The sequence below is a fragment of the Epinephelus lanceolatus genome, chromosome 2 (assembly GCF_041903045.1).
Source record: "Epinephelus lanceolatus isolate andai-2023 chromosome 2, ASM4190304v1, whole genome shotgun sequence".
Classification (NCBI taxonomy): Eukaryota; Metazoa; Chordata; class Actinopteri; order Perciformes; family Serranidae; genus Epinephelus; species Epinephelus lanceolatus.
Window position 1 is genome coordinate 39,365,431 of NC_135735.1, and position 17,414 is coordinate 39,382,844.

At 40.3% G+C, this 17,414-nt stretch overlaps 1 protein-coding gene across 1 annotated transcript; it reads left to right on the forward strand.

Annotated features, from left to right (window-relative positions):
• The first annotated feature begins 3,781 nt into the window (after positions 1-3,781).
• On the forward strand, positions 3,782-17,054 carry LOC117260030 (aminopeptidase Ey-like). The gene is made up of 20 exons (XM_078161623.1): positions 3,782-4,410; positions 6,789-6,931; positions 7,171-7,304; positions 7,894-8,020; positions 8,153-8,307; positions 8,419-8,532; positions 8,669-8,812; positions 9,053-9,118; positions 9,262-9,327; positions 11,495-11,667; positions 11,798-11,874; positions 11,964-12,097; positions 12,196-12,251; positions 12,352-12,499; positions 13,353-13,444; positions 14,261-14,371; positions 15,079-15,246; positions 15,504-15,644; positions 16,253-16,334; positions 16,562-17,054. Exons 1-20 carry the CDS (start codon positions 3,809-3,811, stop codon positions 16,718-16,720), a joined length of 2,892 nt encoding a protein of 963 aa, XP_078017749.1. The 5' UTR covers positions 3,782-3,808; the 3' UTR covers positions 16,721-17,054.
• Positions 17,055-17,414: the final 360 nt, after the last annotated feature.

The following is a 17,414-nucleotide window of genomic DNA, read 5'->3' on the forward strand; positions in this document are numbered from 1 at the left end:
ATTTGGGTACACATTCATACAGTGGTGGCAGAGGCAACCATTCACACAACAGTGACACAGCCCCATTATCTTGCCCAAGGATACTAAGACATGTGGACCGTGGGAGCTGGGGACTGAGTCACTACCGCACATAAAAAATGGCTGCTCAGCGCAATTTCACTTAAAGATCCAGTTTGTAAGATTTATGGACATTTAGTGGTGTCCAGCGGCAAGGATTGTAAATTGCAACCAGCTGAAACTTCTCCCGATTTAAATTCCCTCTGTCTTCAGTTCAAGAGGTTTTTCCTGGAGACGCATTATCCACAGAGGTTCTCGTTCTCTCCAAAACAAATGGACCAGGTGATTAAAACCAGTAAAAACACTGACTAAAGTAGCTTGCCCAACACCTGCGATGTGTGTTCACCTTTTTTCTCTGATAACTGAATGTGTGCTCACCTTATTTCTGTACCAGATGTTCAAGAGAATTTTACGAGGAGCCACATTATCCGCAGAGGTCTCTTCCTCGCTAAAACAGACCAACCCAATGATTTTAACCAACGAAAACACATAATAAAGCAGCTTCACATCACAAATCAGTGTTTTTTCAATGCTGTTTGGCATGTTGGAGACAGGCAGTTCCAGACATTCAGCAGGTTTTTATCGAGAGATTAATTATCCGCAGAGGTCTCTTCCTCTTCAAAACAAACAGACCTGGTGATTTAAACCGATAAAAAAAAAAAAAAAAATGAATAAAGCAAAAAAGAAGAAAGAAATCTGTGTTTTTCTGATGAGGAGCTTCTCATTATGGTGGCCAACACAAAACAGCAAAAATGCAATTAGCCCTACCTAGAGCCAGTGTTTGGTTTGGCTAATGTAGAAATATGGTGGTACAACATGATGGTCTCCATAGATGAGGACCTGCTACATATGTAGATATGAATATTTTCAGGTGATGAAACTAAAGAAAACATACTTATTAAGTGTACTTAATATTCAATTTCTGCCAATATATCCCCCCAAATCTTACACACTGCACCTTTAACCTTCCCAAAGCTACTGAGCTTTACAAGCAGAAGTGAAACACTTTTAAACATCAGTCAGAAAAGCAGATCCGGTTGTTCCCAAAAAAAATTACCAAGAATTCTTGATGCTGCATCAGCAAGCATGGAACATGGTGTGTGCTAAAAACAAATGTGACAAAATACGTCACATTGGATTTATATTCAAGACAAGACAAGACACAACAAGTTCAAGACTGGGGCAATGTTTGTATTTTGTGGTTGAGGATTGTGCAATATGCTGCTTGATTATTTGGAAAGACTCAATTCTGATCTAAAGGGGGAGTTACAGATTTTGCCTGACCTGGTATAAATAGCACTCCCCTTTGGCAACAAACTCAAACTCTTCAAGGCACATTTTCAAATTAGAGATCTGCCGCAATTCTTGGCGCAAGCGGACGGGTAGCTTAAGTGCTAAAAGTGAGTACAGCTTAGCAGACAACACTGCTTTAAAATCTGACTCCACAATCAACAGGTGAAAAGGCCACAGAATCCAGAGTCCATACTACCTACATACAAGGTAAGAAGATTACCAAGCTGTCATTGCATCAAACTGAAATTTGGTGTTAAATGCTGTGCCTGAATGTGATGAGGCTCTTTAGAGTGGTTTGGCTTTTTTGTTTTATTTTTCTTAGGCATTTAGATCGAAAACACAACAGAGAGATGATTACATATGATCCAGAAAAGCCAGTGTGAGGGTTAGATCAACGAGTCTGAAAGTTTAATAGACATCAAATGTTCTCTTTTTTGAGACAGACTTTACAACTACACTGTGACGATAATTTCATCCTCTCTATTATCTGAGACTGTACGAAGTTTGGTTCAATGCTTTTGTAGGAAAACATACGAACAGTACATGAGAACAGCCTGAGTATAACACACGTCTCTGAACAACCACTATATGTTATGTTTGCCTATGTGCATTGGGGATGTAAATCACTAGTTTCGATATGATATTATATTGATTTAGAGAATGATACGGTATTTACTGTTATTACAAGGTCTGCCATGATACGGTTTTGATTTGATGCAATTTAGGGGCCTGCAATCAATATGAGACGATATTGTATGCCCATTTAACACATTTGGTTACAGAAGACGCTGCCATTCCTTTTTTTTTTTGCTTTTAGCCATAAAAGGTAAAAACAACACATAAATAATATAAGTAATTGTAAATGCTTAAGTGCAGTAACGTTTACTTTAAATTAAAATTTCATTTTAACCTTAATGCTAATCTTTTTCCTTAAACTTCAGGGTTAACTGGCTTAAAGTCCTGAGGGCAAACTTCTCCCAACAGCCATAAAACATGGATTAACATCAACATAATTCAACATACGTATCAAATTCAGCCCAGTATTAACTGTCAAGGTTCACAGACACAATTGTTTTTTGCTAGTCACCCACTGTTAGCTTAAGCATGTTTACATTGCACAAAATTAGCTTAGCGGCTAGTGGATTTTTTTTCCTTTACTCATAGCTCATAGCCTTATTATTTTTCTGCTCACCACTGGTTTAAGTCACTGCACTCAACAGAACAATAATGCTGAATTTCAGCCTTCATGTACGTTTTTTCAGCCTAACATCGTTAATACAGAGCGGCTAATGTTGCTGCAGTGAGAAATTAGCGGAAAGAGATGCCCAACCAGGCAGGTAACGTTACGTCGTATCTTATCTCATGACATCATTGTTTACATACGCCATGTTCTCTGTATTTTGACCTTCATTTTCTCTGAAATCCAACATATTTCCACACTGCTGATTTATTCCCGACTAAATAACGTTATCCTCATCGATTAGTCGACTAATTGTGGCAGCCCTATTCACCACACAGCATTATGGTGCCTGAACGCATCCTCTCTAGACCCTGACGGAGGACTGAAGCTTGCCCCTCGTCTGTTTAAATACAGTGTTGGTATCTGACTCATGTGACTCACCTCTTTTTGAAGATATCAAAATCAAAATTCTCAAAAACTTGTGTGACTCACCAAAGATGTCATTTCCTATCCATCCTTTGGACAGAATTTCACATTTGTGGTTTCTTGGTAATAAGAGGTGTCTGACTGTCAGATTCATCATCCTTCACTCAGCTCAGTTAAATGCTGATGCATCTGTTTTACTTCCTCTCACTGGGCAAGAGCTGATAAACTGTATGTTCTCACGTACACTGCAACGTACTTCTGGTTGCAGACCAAAATCCAGACTTCACAGAAAGACTTTTTTGTGCCAGTTGTTTCAACATAGGCGACTGTGCACAAAATGTGTTTTCAGTTTAACTGTTGGAATGTCTCCATTTCTTCAAGCCACAACTGTTTTGGTCAACCAAAGCAAACTCAGAGTTTGCACAACAAACTAAATAAGAGTGTATGCAGTTTTATAAATCCATCTTTGTCCCATTTCATTATGCAACATCTGGCTTCTTCAATATCAGATATGCCAGTTATGTATACAGTTGACATTTGCAAATTGTATATATACACACACACACGCATGCACGCACTCACACATGCTCTACCACAGAATTTACAGTACTGAATAAACAGAGACAACACAGTCCAGCTTCTAACGACAGCCTATATTCAAGCTATTATAAAGTTCACAGATTAGGCAGGACACTTTCTTATCTCAAGGACTTTTTACAACTCAATGTTTTGGACTTTCAGCTGTTTTCCCCACCCAGGAAATCAGCCATTAACTTTGGGCTGGATCTAAAAAGGCAGGGCATAAATAGTAATCACTCTCTTCCTTCTGTCTTCTTTTTCTCTGGTGGAGACATGGGGAAGGGCTTCTTCATCAGCAAAGCAGTAGCTTTAACCTGTTTGGTTGCAGCCATCGCTGCTGTGGCCACCATTATAGCCCTGTCTGTGGTTTACGCTCAGGAGAAGGCAAAGAATGAAGTGACACCTACATCCACCGCCAGCCCCAGTACCAGCCCCCCCTCGCCCACCACACCATCCAGCCCGAAGGAACCCTGGCAGAAATACAGACTTCCAGATTCCCTGTCTCCTGTCTCCTACAATATCACCCTGTGGCCCCGGCTGGAGCCCAACGCAGACGGCCTGTACATCTTCACTGGAAACTCCACAGTGATCTTCAGATGTGTGAAGGAGACTGATCTCATCCTCATCCACTCCAACAAGCTGAACCTCACCAGCTTCGGGGGATATTTGGCCCAGCTGAGGGGCCTAGATGGAGCCACTGCGCCCAGCCTGAAAAGCACCTGGCTGGAGATTCCTACCCAGTACCTGGTGATCCAACTCAACAGCCCACTGCAGGCCGGCAGCACGTACGAGCTTTTCACTGAGTTTGTTGGAGAGCTGGCCGATGACCTGGGAGGATTTTACAGGAGTGAATACATGGAAGATGGGGTGAAAAAGTATGATTTTTTTTCATAATTTTTACTGTAATTAATTTTAAAAATTTTGAGAATGATGCTACACTGAGGATTTAAATAACATGTAAATATTAATATGGACAAATGTAGGATTTTAACACCTTGACAGCTTTACAGGCAGGCACTTAAACCAGATCCTCACTTAAAGGGATAGTTTGGATTTTTTTTAAAATGGGGTTGTATCCCCAGTCGGTGTATCAAATATGGTTGATGTCGGTGTGCCTCCCAGTTTGGTGAAGCAGGAGTGCAGACATGGAAGCTGTGGATGGGGGGCAGCAGCAAAACTTATTTTAGCTGTTTAAAAGAACATCTACAACTGTTTAAATATGCACTATATTGACAGTATTTTCACAGCTTTACCTCTCTGTCAGATTGTCCTTTCTGACACGGAAGCTGTTCACGGCTTCAGCTCCCCATCTAAGCTCTTGTCAAAGTCTACAAACTCCATTGACAAAAACAGTAATTTTATGTCACTGAACACAGGAGCTGCTGGTCTACCGCTGCCTTGATCAGATAATTTGTGTAATTGTGTGTCTTTCTTGAACTAATTGAACACCAAAGTCACAAAATAACACAAACAAAATAACTGATAAAGGCAGGGGTAGACAAGCAGCTCCTGTGTTCAGCGACCTAAAATTGCTGCTTTTGTCAGTGGAGTCTGGCTTTAAAGAGAGCAATGTTATGGCTTTATTTTCCCATCAGAAGTTGCTGTCTGACGGTAGGGATAAAGCAGTGAAAATATTTCAAATATAGTGCACACAAAAAAAGTACCAACTCAAAATGATAGTGATTTTTTTTTTATTTTTTTAAATGGGACTTTTTTAAGTGGCTAAAATCCGTTTTGCTGCTGACCCCGTCCATAGCAATGCATCACTTAGCTTCCATGTCGCACTACAGCCTGCTTCTCCAGTCTGGGAGAGTGCCAACCAACATCTAGTGTATGTAATACACAGGCTATGGGTAAGTTTCTCACACAACTCCACTTCAAACTATCCCTTTCAAGACAAAGTCTGGCATTTTGGGAAGTGCACTTATTCGATTTCTTTGCTGAGAGTCAGATGAGAAGACTGATAACCATCTGAGCATGGTGTCAATCTCCTCATTTAAGTCTCAGCAAGAAAGGGATATGTGTATTTCCCAAGATATTACACAATTCCTTTAAATAAGAATAAAGATGAATCAATTATCTATTTGAATTTAAAGTTAATTTCTTCTCAACTGCATGTTATAATATAATGGTGGCTATTAATGAAAAGGAATCTGTAGCTCTATATCCTCAGCAACTTAGTACTTAAAATTATTGTTTAGCAGAATAAGTTCAAAGATGTTGCAATGTCTGTAATTTATTGATTTAAATTAACTTCGGCCCAGGATGCAAAAGCATGCTTTACAAGATAAAAAAACAACTAAAATGAAATTCTAAAACTATCTTTAAAAACACTTAAACAGAATTTAAAATCCCAATCCAAAGTTTAGAGTGTTAAATGTACAGCCACTATGGGCAGGATTTGGAAAAGTGTCACTTTGCTTACCCCTAGTGGTTGTACAAAAAAGGACACTGTGGCAGACAGCAATGCATGTAAGCTACAGCCACTGCCAGTGGTGATATTTTTTGAACCTTTGGGTACATAATCATTTCTCTAATCCTCTATTGGGTTTTATCTATAATCCCTGTTCCAGCGCCTGTGTCCAGCTCTGGGTCCCCTGGACCCCTCAGTATTCCCTGCTCTTCAACACCCCTGTAATTAACTGCTACACAGCTCATTAACAGCCTAGAAATATTTCAGTTAATAACATGAGATGTATTCTTAAAATTCCTGAGAGGGAGAAGTGAAAAAGACAGGCTTAGGGAAAGTGGGTACACCACAAAATCAACAACCACCTTATTACAGAATAATAAGGTGGCAGTAGTTCAGTCCATAGGGACTTGGGTTGGGAACCGGAGGGTCGTCGGTTCAAGTCCCTGTCCGGACCAAATATGGAGCGTGGACTGGTGGCTGGAGAGGTGTCAGTTCACCTCCTGGGCACTGCCGCGCTGCCCTTGAGCAAGGCAAAGGTGAAAGGTGAAAATGACGCCTGTCCAAGGCAGCCCCCTCACTCTGACATCTCTCTACTTTGTGCATGTATAGGTCCTGTTTGTGCATGTGTGTGTATTTTGGACCTGTGTGTTTATGACAACGGAGTGAAAAAATTGAATTTCCCCTCAGGGGGATTAATAAAGTATATTAAGTAAAAAATTTAAAAATTAAAAAAAAAAAAAACTCAGAAGAGATTGAACAGGGACTACAGTGTGAGAGTATCTAAGGACTGAGGGTTAACTTTTGATGTGGGTGTTAATTATGATTATCTGCTATTGTCAGAGTTGTGGCCACGACTCAAATGCAGCCAACGGATGCCAGGAAAGCCTTCCCCTGCTTCGATGAGCCCGCTATGAAAGCTGTCTTTCACATGACTCTCATTCACCCCCATGACACTGTGGCTCTGTCCAACGGCATGAACTATGGCAAGTTTCAGTGTGTGTCAGTGCCCAGTGCAGCATTTTACATGTGAACTGTCTATGTGCAACATTTCTCAGTGACACAAAACTTAAAGTGCAACATACCTGTCCTCAACTACATTTTTGTATGTCCAGATTTAATTTACAACAACAGCAAACATAACATATTCTGCTTCATACAGTAGCTTATTTGTCCTCATTTTTTCATTTGTAATTAATCTGTTGCTGTCTCTTTCCCCACACAGAGCCTGTTAACGCTCCTGTGGATGGACACATTCAGACAAGTTTTGAACCCACCCCGATTATGTCAACCTACTTGCTGGCTTTTGTTGTGTCCGATTTTGCATTCAATACATCGACTCCTGATGCAGAAGTTTTGGTAATTATTTATAACATCTTACAGTCGAAACCCTGCAGATGGATATGGGTACACAACATCTACAATATTCACATTCATAGGTCTATAATAAACATGTGCCCAACTTATCTGATCTGTATGTTGATGCCCAGTTTGAGAGGGAACATAAGGAGAATTGCTGCATTAATTTCAGGAAGTAATGCATGAAACTTAATACAATGGATTTCCATGGCATTCAAGGTGTTTGGTGGAATAGGTCCACTGTGAACTTGGTCCCCTCATACCATGGATTAGTCCACTAAACAGGTGCTTTGAAAGTACTGACTGGACCATACAGTGGTCTAATTTTAATTGTGTATCTATGCATCTATTTCAGATTTAACAGTTTCTGTTTGTATAATTGATTGGGTTAGGGTTAGCAGTTTTATTAACCACTGCCACAACCACGACTACCAATACAAATACAAGATGTTGGCTTGTCTGTCGTTTGCCTTCCTGGTGGTCACAGTGTTTCTGTGCTGCCCTCTGCTGGAGTTAAAGCTCAGCTCAGGTCTCTGGTTTACCTTACCTTTTTATTCTTTCAAATTAATAAGGGACCGTTTGTGTTTAGATCAGGATCTGGGCTCGCAGGAAGGCTATAGAGGAGGGCCAGGGAAACTATGCCCTAGAGAAGACTGGGCCCATACTGGCATTCTTTCAGAAGTACTACAACTCTTCTTACCCTCTGAGCAAGTCAGGTAGGAACCACACACACACATACACACACACACACACACACACACACACACACACACACACAAAACGGGAAAACAAGAATGATCTGTCTACAGAGACCGCATTTTTACATTAAATACTGTAACTGTTTATAGACCAGATCGCACTTCCTGACTTCAGTGCTGGAGCCATGGAGAACTGGGGCCTGATCACCTACAGAGAAACTGCCCTCCTATATAATCAAGGCGTGTCATCCAATGGAGACAAGGAGTGGGTGGCAACAGTCATCTCGCATGAGCTCGCTCATATGGTATGAGGACATTCAGTGGTGTACTGCCAGTCATATCTTTAATAGTAACTGTGTCTAGCTTTGAAATGGGTTTTAAAAACCTGGCATTAAAATGAAGCTCTGTCCTCTCAGTGGTTTGGAAACTTGGTGACCACGAGGTGGTGGAATGACCTGTGGCTCAATGAGGGCTTTGCCACATACGTCTCTTATCTTGGAGCCAACTATGCTGAACCACTGTGGAATATGGTGAGTTGTGTTCTCTTCTGGAAACACATCCAGGTTGAGACCTGCTGGATATACTGAACATACGTGTTGATCGGAAATTGTGTCCGCTCATGCCATAATGCAAAACATAACAAATATTTCTCTGTGTATTTTCCAGACAGATTTAATAGTTCTGAATGAGATCATTGGTGTGATGGGTGTGGATGCCTTGGCCTCCTCCCACCCCCTCTCCTCCCAAGAGGAGGACGTCCTGACACCAGCGGACATCGGTCAACTGTTTGACTCCATCACATACAGCAAGGTGTGTTATAATTGAGGACAACACATCACAACTTCCTCACCCGAATGTATTGTGAATGAATGAATTAAAATGTTCACATTTCCCCGAGTGACCCTAATCAAGGACTCTTGACACTCTTTGGGAGCTACAGAATTAAAGTCCTAATGAATCACTGATCCTCATTAACAGAATGCTGTAATTCTGTCCCATCTTATATATCACCCACGGACACTGCTAATATCCTCATGCGTTTCATTACAGGGAGCTGCAGTCCTCAGGATGCTCTCAGAGTTTATCACTGAGACTGTCTTTTCCAAAGGACTTAGCGTGAGTACAACAGATTAAAATTTGTTAAGTATTTTGTTAATGTTCTTGGAACACAATTTTGTGAACATCAACTAATTCTTTTGTTCACCACAAAAAGCACAACTCGAGCATAACCAGTAGGTCGTTGTGTTATTTGTCTGCAGACGTACTTAGAGGAGTTCAAGTACAAGAACGCAGTCTACACAGACCTCTGGAAGCACCTGCAAATGGTAAGATAGCATCATCATAATGACTACTTATGCTCCACAAAACAGCTACTTCAAACGAAAATGCCTTTAAAATCATTGTGAGGTACCTATTCATTTATGTTAAAGGTCCAGTGTGTAGGATTTAAGGGGAAATATTGGCAGCAGAGGAATATAATATAACAAGTATGTTTTCTTTTGTGTATATTCACCTGAAATTAAGAATCGTCGTGTTTTTGTTACCTTAGAATGAGCCGTTTATTTCTACATAGGGAGCAGGTCCTCATCCACAAATATGGCCATGTTGTACTGCCATGTTTCTACAGCAGCCCAGAACAAACAAACCAAACACTGGCTATAGATAGGACTATTTGCATTTTCGTGTTGGCTACAGAGCGCACAGTCCCTCTGCGACAAGAGCGTCAGGCACACTGAATTTTTACATTAACTGCTTTATTCAGTGTTTTTGCCAGTTTAAATCAGTGGGCCCATTGATTTGGAGAGTAGGAGACCTCTATGGATAATTTGGCTCTCGGTAAAAACCTCCTGAACTTGATCTTAAGTTATCACAGAAAAAAGATGAGCACACTGTCTCTGACATGCCAAATAGCACCAGAGAAACACTGATTTGTAACATGAAACTGCTGTATTCATTATTTTTACTGGTTTAAATCACTGGGTGCATTTGTTTCTGAGAGGGGGAGATCTCTGCTGAATAATGAACACTGAAGGAAATCTTAGTAGGATGATTTTTAGCTGGTTGCAATTTACATTCCTCACTGCTACATTAGGTTAATTGGTGACTCTAAATTGTCCGTAGGTGTGAATGTGAGTGTGAATAGTTGTCTGTCTCTATGTGTTAGTCCTGCGATAGTCTGGGGACCTGTCTAGGGTGTACCCTGCCTCTTACCCGATAGGCTCCAGCCTCCCCACGACCCCTAACAGGATGAGAAGTTACGTAAAATTAATGACTGCTAGATGCTGTTAAATCCCCCTTAATCTTAAACAGTGTTCCTTAAAGCAGGAATAATCTTTTTTTTTTTCTAACTTCAGAGCGGCCCAACAAGCTGTTAACACAAAACTGATGTATTATCACCTCGCTGGCTAACATGTTAGCAAACAGCTGCCTTTTACAACATCCAGCAGCAAGCATTAATATTCATTTGGAGTCATGTTTCTGGGTACCAGAAAAATCAAGGTCCAATATTCACTCTCCTATTAGCTTGATTTTGGTCTCCACCAACTCCTGAAGGAAATATCTGGCTCTTTAGCTGCTAAATTCTCCGCTATGTTCACCATGCTAGTGGCTAACTTGTTTTCTCTCGTTTTTCTGTTGTTTGGCAAATGGCAGGCAACATAAGTCTACAATGACTTCATATTGTCATATTCATATCTTAATATAAAATATTGATCAGTGCAGCTGTGAAGTGTTATTATGTAACTTTTGAAAGAAAAAGTGAGCATGTGCTTCTTCGAATTTATTAGACACAGAACGCCTTTGCATAGTTCAGTCTGCCGGGTGCTACAGCCTGTTCTGGTATGACAAGCGTCTTATAGGAATACTTTACCCCCAAACAACCATCTGTGTATCAGTTAATCATCCTGTGTTATGTTCAATTTGTGAAGAAAAGTTTGATTATTCTTGCATGCCTCTGGTGGATGAAGAATCCAAAACAAAGAAATTCTTGATGAGTTGAAGTCATTGGCAACCACATTTACCAGCGTCACAACTATAGCAAAGCATCCTTTTATAGACTCTCACACAACTCTTGCAATCCAAGTCTCATCAATCCAGTTTTATGCTCAGTACTTCCCAAACAGGCAGTTCTTTCTAGCGGGCAACTGAGCTATGCTCTCTTCAGAGCCAGACTCCCTTAACAAAAACGATAACTTTATCTTGCCGAACACGGGAGCTGCTGGTGTATTGCTGTCTCAATTAGTAGTTTTTGGTGTTATTGTGTTACTTTGGTGAATTCAAACTAACCTTTTAAAGCACCAAAATCACACAATAACACAATCAAACCATCAGTATAGACTCTAGTAGACCAGCTGCTCCCATGTTCAGTGAAGAAAAAGGTCATGACACCTTGAAGAAATATTAAAATATCTAAAAAAGTAAAAGAATTCCTCTGCAGGGAGCAGCAAAAAGTCATAATACTATATAGTAATATTTTAATGTTCCTTTTATCAGGCAGTGCATGAAGCAGGTATAGATCTGCCCCACTCTTTGGAGGATATCATGAACCGCTGGATACTACAGATGGGTTTCCCAGTGGTCACCATCGACACCCAGACCGGAAAAATTACCCAGCAACACTTCCTGTTGGACCCAGACTCTGAAGTGGACAGACCCTCACCATACAAGTAGGAAACATTCTTAGTGTTTTATGTGGATGTGCTGAATATATTGTATGTGCTCATATTTAACCCTGTCATAAGAAACTCACCTGCTCTCTCCATATATACATGTATGGCTGGATGGATGTGGCTCTAGTTATGAGTGGATTGTCCCCATTACATGGATTAAGTCTGGCGGAGCTGAAGAGATGTTCTGGCTTCTTGACAAAGAAGGTAAGATTTATTTCAGGTGTACGTTCAGAGCATTGCAAGGCTGATGACCACAGTAAAAAGAGATGCTTTATTCGTCTCCATCCAAACAGCAACAAACACAAATATGACTCTTGGTGCTAATGAGTGGTTGGTGGCCAACATAAATATGAGGGGCTTCTACAGAGTCAACTATGACTCTAAAAACTGGGAGCGTCTCCTTGCCAAGCTGAACTCCGAACATCAGGTACAACACCTCCCACTGGACAGAATGCTGCATTACTTCAGCAGTGCTTTAAAAGAATTATCCAAGCCTCCAAGCTCAATTCCTTGTTTACTTTTCAGGATATTCCAGTGATCAACCGAGTTCAAATTATCGATGATGCCTTTAACCTTGCAAGGTGAGGTTTTTTTTTTGTTTTTGTTCTTTTTTATTTCTTACAAAGCATTGTTGTCAAACATTGAAATAGAGAGCTGAACAATTGTATGTACCATATTCAGGGCAAAGATGGTGAAGACAACTCTGGCTCTGACAACTACCAAGTTCCTAAATAAAGAGGTCGAATACATGCCCTGGGAGACAGCCCGCCGCAACTTGAACTACTTCTTCCTAATGTTCGACCGCAGTGAAGTGTATGGACCCATGCAGGTTTGTGATAAATGGTCATAATTTCTCATGTTTCTTCAATAAATTAATTCCAATGCCGACCCCCAAAAGCTGTATATGAAGGAATGCAGATTGGTTAACATGGGGAAAAAAACAACCCAAATGAAATAAATGTTTGCCTTGTAAGTTTTGGCAAACCACGAATATGTTACATTGGCATGCTATGCTAAGTCGCTGATTCGTTAAAAATGTACATTTCAACAGCGATGTGGTTAATGCATAGTTCGGTTTAGGCATAGAAACCACTTGGTTATAGTTAGAGAAAGATAATGTTTTGGCTCAAAATACCGGATTTTGGGGAAACAGTTCCAGCAGGTAAACCAGTGATTGTTTTGGTAAAAAAACACCTGCTTTTCGTGCCCAAAAAGCCGCTAAAAGCACAGCAACTGGTTGGTACAAAACACCTACATTTGGTGCCAACAAAGTTGCTGGAAAAACAGGAACAGGTCTCTACACAACACCCATGTTCGGTGCTAAATCACAACTGGTGCTGTTGTTTGTTGGTCTCCAATGGTCTGCTGCAGTGGTCCGCAGCCTGGCACACATCTTACCTAGGTGTCATGCCATCCACCATCCCCTCCATCTCCAGATGACAAAGTCAGCTCATAAAACATTACTTTGAAAATCCTTGAAATGATACGTATGGAACATGTAAATATAATGTTTGCAGAAATGTACAACGCCCACTTTTTCTTCTGACAAATGGGCTGGGAAAGATATAACTTGACATATGCAACACAATTTGAATGCATGTCTTTGAGTAATCATTTCTGGATGCCACACATCTCTATGTTTGACAGTAATTTAACAAAATGTGTGTATCTTCATCCCTCAGGCTTACCTAAAGAAGCAGGTCACCCCTCTGTTTAACTACTTCAAAGAGCTCACTCTCAACTGGACAGACATCCCAAAAAAGCACACTGACCAGTAAGGATGTTAACATGTATAAACCTCTGTTTATATCCTCCTGTCACAATGTTACAATGATCACCTGAAGATCAGACTCCAATTTGTGTGTTTGGTTGTTATAATTAATCATCATGGTATCAAGACTAGACTGATGTTTGTCCTGCAAACCCCCGAGAGTAGTATTTACAGGATGATACCTTCATCTGGGGGTTTCCTGAAGGCAAACTCTGACAAGCACAAGATTCACAAAAAAACTCAAATAAAATCTTTTAATTTTTTTTCAAAATTGACAATTTACATTGCAATAGTAAGCCAGATCCCTGAGGATTAATGCAATGTAGATTAGATGAAACTTTAATTATCCCCACAAGAAAACTAGATAATTCCCAAAGACTCTACCCATCCTCTTAAAAAACTCTTCCCAAGCTGTACCTCAAGTAACCTTCTCCACGCTGTGTCTCTTTAAGGTGTTTACTCTAATTTACATTAATCCTCAATGACATATATTTGACCTTTTGAGTCTTTATTTTCTTTTTCACCTACATTCTGTCTCTAGGAAAACTTCTGTGTAGATCCACTGAAAAGCTGCACTGTTTATAAAAATAATAAACAGTGCAGAAATAAATAAATTATGTTACACATAACACACAATACTGGTAAAAGAAGGTACACCACTGGTAAAAATAAACCTGAAAAAAGAGACTACAAGGACGGAAGTGCAGCATCTCACACATGGGAATCTTACTCTCTTGCCTCTGACTTGCAGACTTCTGAGGTCCTTAGGTTTGACCCTCCTCAAACTTTCTTTTGACCGTTGTATTATCTCATGTCCAGGTACAACCAGATAAATGCTATCTCCTTGGCCTGCAACACTGGTGTGGAAGGTTGTAAGGAGCTGACCACTGGCTGGTTCAGAGAGTGGATGAAAGACCCAGCTGTCAACAAGTATGTTCACATCCCACACTTTCCTTCCTTTCTTTCTTTCTTTCTTTCTTTCTTTCTTTTCCATACTCTCTCAAAGTGGACACAGACAAGTTCTTTTGCTTTAACTTATCAATTTGAAGTGAATGTTGATAGTACAGTGTAATCACTATAGAATTGTGACACCATCTGTGTTGAGGTTGGCTTCCTTTAGCCTTGCCTTGACTATACAGTTCTGTCTGCCGCAATCACTTGGGAAAATGATTGATTTACAGCACAAAGGAAGTGCATCAACCATTGTGTAACCAAAACAGGAAGAGGACGGCACTATCGTTTTCCCCGGTAGCCATTGGTAGCTATCCCCAGTTAACAGGGAGTATCAATATTAGCCCCAGCAGTGGAAATGACAGACGGTAGAACAATTGAAGTAACAATGAAAAACAGAATGCAGTGTGTTGTTGGTAGTTTCAGGCTCTGAGGAAAGAGGAAAGCGATCTGATTTTCTTTGCAACAGTGGCACCAACAATAAACCACTTGGAAATGTTGGGGTGTGGGGGTGGGTTCTGTTGAAAAGTTGCCACTCTGAAATTTTCCTAAACATGTTAGTGCAGCAGTTGTTTACATTTTAATTCTCAAATTGTCATTGCTTTATACTCGACCTATCTGATTTCTTCCCTAGCCACTGCTGTCATTGCCTTTGACTCTCTATCATCTTTATCAATTGTTTTTAGCATTAATCCCAACTTGAAGTACACAGTGTACTGCAGTGCGATTGCAGCAGGAGGAGTGGATGAGTGGGACTTTGCTTGGTCCATGTACAAGAACGCCACCATCGCTTCAGAGGCTGATAAACTCATGTCCGCTCTGTCCTGCACCAAACAGCCCTGGCTGCTGAACAGGTCAGTAGTGTTACCATCGTGCTGGATATTACTTGTTCCCTCATTGCTCTCCTTCAGGTCATTTTGCACTCTGCAGCATGTTCTGAGGGCACAATGAATAAACAAAGACCCTTTGTATTTCATCTTTAGAATCAAATTTTTTAATCATTTTAACTCACCTGTGCAGACGGAGAATGGTTACTGCAGGGTTTCGATGGTCCTGCGTTAAACATTGCTGCACAGTTGGCTTTTGTCCTCACTCTGTGTGTGTGTTTCAGGTATCTTGAGTATTGTCTGGACCCAAAGATGATCCGTAAGCAAGATGCCACCTCCACCATCATTTCCATTGCTAGTAACCCCATTGGTCAACCTCTGGCATGGGACTTTCTCAGAGCCAAATGGGACTATATATACAATGAGTGAGTTTTCCCTGATGCACTTATGTTTATAATGTTACAGTAAACTCAGCTGGTAGAGGTCAGGGTTAAACATGATGCTATGGAGGCAAAGGGATAATTTTAGGTGGTGTTTGTCCAGACTACATTATCTATCTAAAAACTTTTGGATGATTTGCCGTGAAACTTGGCACAGATGTCCTCAGTGTCCAAAGGATGAATCTTGGATGGTTTGGTAATCCTCTGATTTTTATCTAACAACATTTTACTTTGTCCAATACTTTGGTTTACGACCAAATCCCAGCAACTAATGCCATTCCCGTCAAGATGTAATCCTCTGCTAGTTAGCATTAACATGCTAACATGCTAAATGGTGAACATGGTAAACATTATACCTGTTAAACATCTGCATGTTAGCACTGCCATTGTGAGTAGATTAGCATGCCAGCTGTAGCATTTAGTTCAAAGTATCACTTTGCCTGAATACAGCCTCACTGAGCTGTTAGCATGGCTGTAGACTTTCAGTCTTGTCTATTTAGTCTTGACATCAAAATGTCCAACAGTTCTGGTTACGCAGCCTGTAGATGTTTGCAAAATGACCAAAGCCTGTCTTGTTTTTGCCTTTTCTTCAGGTATGGTGGTGGAGCATTTTCCTTTGGAGGGCTAATTAATGGAGTGACCAAACGATTCTCCTCTGAGTTTGAATACAATCAGGTACAGTTTTTGTAATATTTGTGGATGCTTACTGTAGGACCTAATGACCTAGCATGTCATTTCATAAAGTTAAAAAAGTGTTGTAATATTGGCAACAAGACTAATGCTTGCAAGGTGCTGTGCATCAGGTACGGTACAAGCATGAACTCCATGCATTGTTATGTAGATACGAATGTGGAAAACACATTCTTATATCCCAGTAACGCCCTCCCCTCGTTCCTCTCCAGTTGCTGCAGTTCAAAGAAGACAACGCAGAACAGTTGGGCACAATTGCCACGTCTCTTGATCAGGCACTGGAGAGAACCAAGGCCAACATGAACTGGGTGGCCATGAACAAGGAACAGGTGCTCAACTGGTTCACCGATGAAACTTCTTCTGCGGTTTAACACTCTCCACAGTTTTCAAATGTATGACTGTTTCACTGACTTTTACTCCAGCTGGAACCAAATGTATTACTATAAATGTTCTGAATGTGATGGAGCTTTTTTAAAATGTAAAGTCTATTTGATTATTTTTATGAATAAAGTCTATTTGATACCAAAATCTGGTTTTATATGTGGAAAATATTTTTAAACACTGTACATATTGTCAACATTTGAAAGGTTTTGTAGGAATTTCAAGATTTTGAATGAATGTCACAACACAGAAGTGTGATATTCTGTGCTCACCCATATATTTTTGCATCTTGTGTCATTCTATGAAATAAAAGCCATAATAAGATTTGACTTTTTTTTTATCTGCACATTTGAATAGTATTTTGAATCAGCTTGGATGTTTACCTCCTCTGAAAGAAACAGCGAGAAGACAGAAACTTTCTTTGAGGCCATCCTGGAGATTTTACAAAGGTTGTGACCCCAGTTTGTGTTCTGTAAGAAAATATGCACCTCAGGGAAAATAAAGTCCATTTAAATGTAAAATGCACAACTAAAAAATAAAAGTCCACACAGTTTTAGTTATTAAGCCTATATATTGTTGCTCCAGGCATCTCAGGATCATCATAGATCACAGTGTTGACATAGCAACAGTGTAAAAAAATCAATCCACAAAGTCTGTCTTCAAAGACTAAGACACAATTTGCCC

Coding starts and splice junctions, on each gene's coding strand:
- LOC117260030 (XM_078161623.1), top strand. CDS start 3,809: ATGGGGAAGGGCTTCTTCATCAGCAAAGCAGTAGCTTTAACCTGTTTG. Junction 4,411..6,788: donor ATGGAAGATGGGGTGAAAAA/GTATGATTTTTT, acceptor TGCTATTGTCAG/AGTTGTGGCCACGACTCAAA. Junction 9,119..9,261: donor TCTTTTCCAAAGGACTTAGC/GTGAGTACAACA, acceptor ATTTGTCTGCAG/ACGTACTTAGAGGAGTTCAA.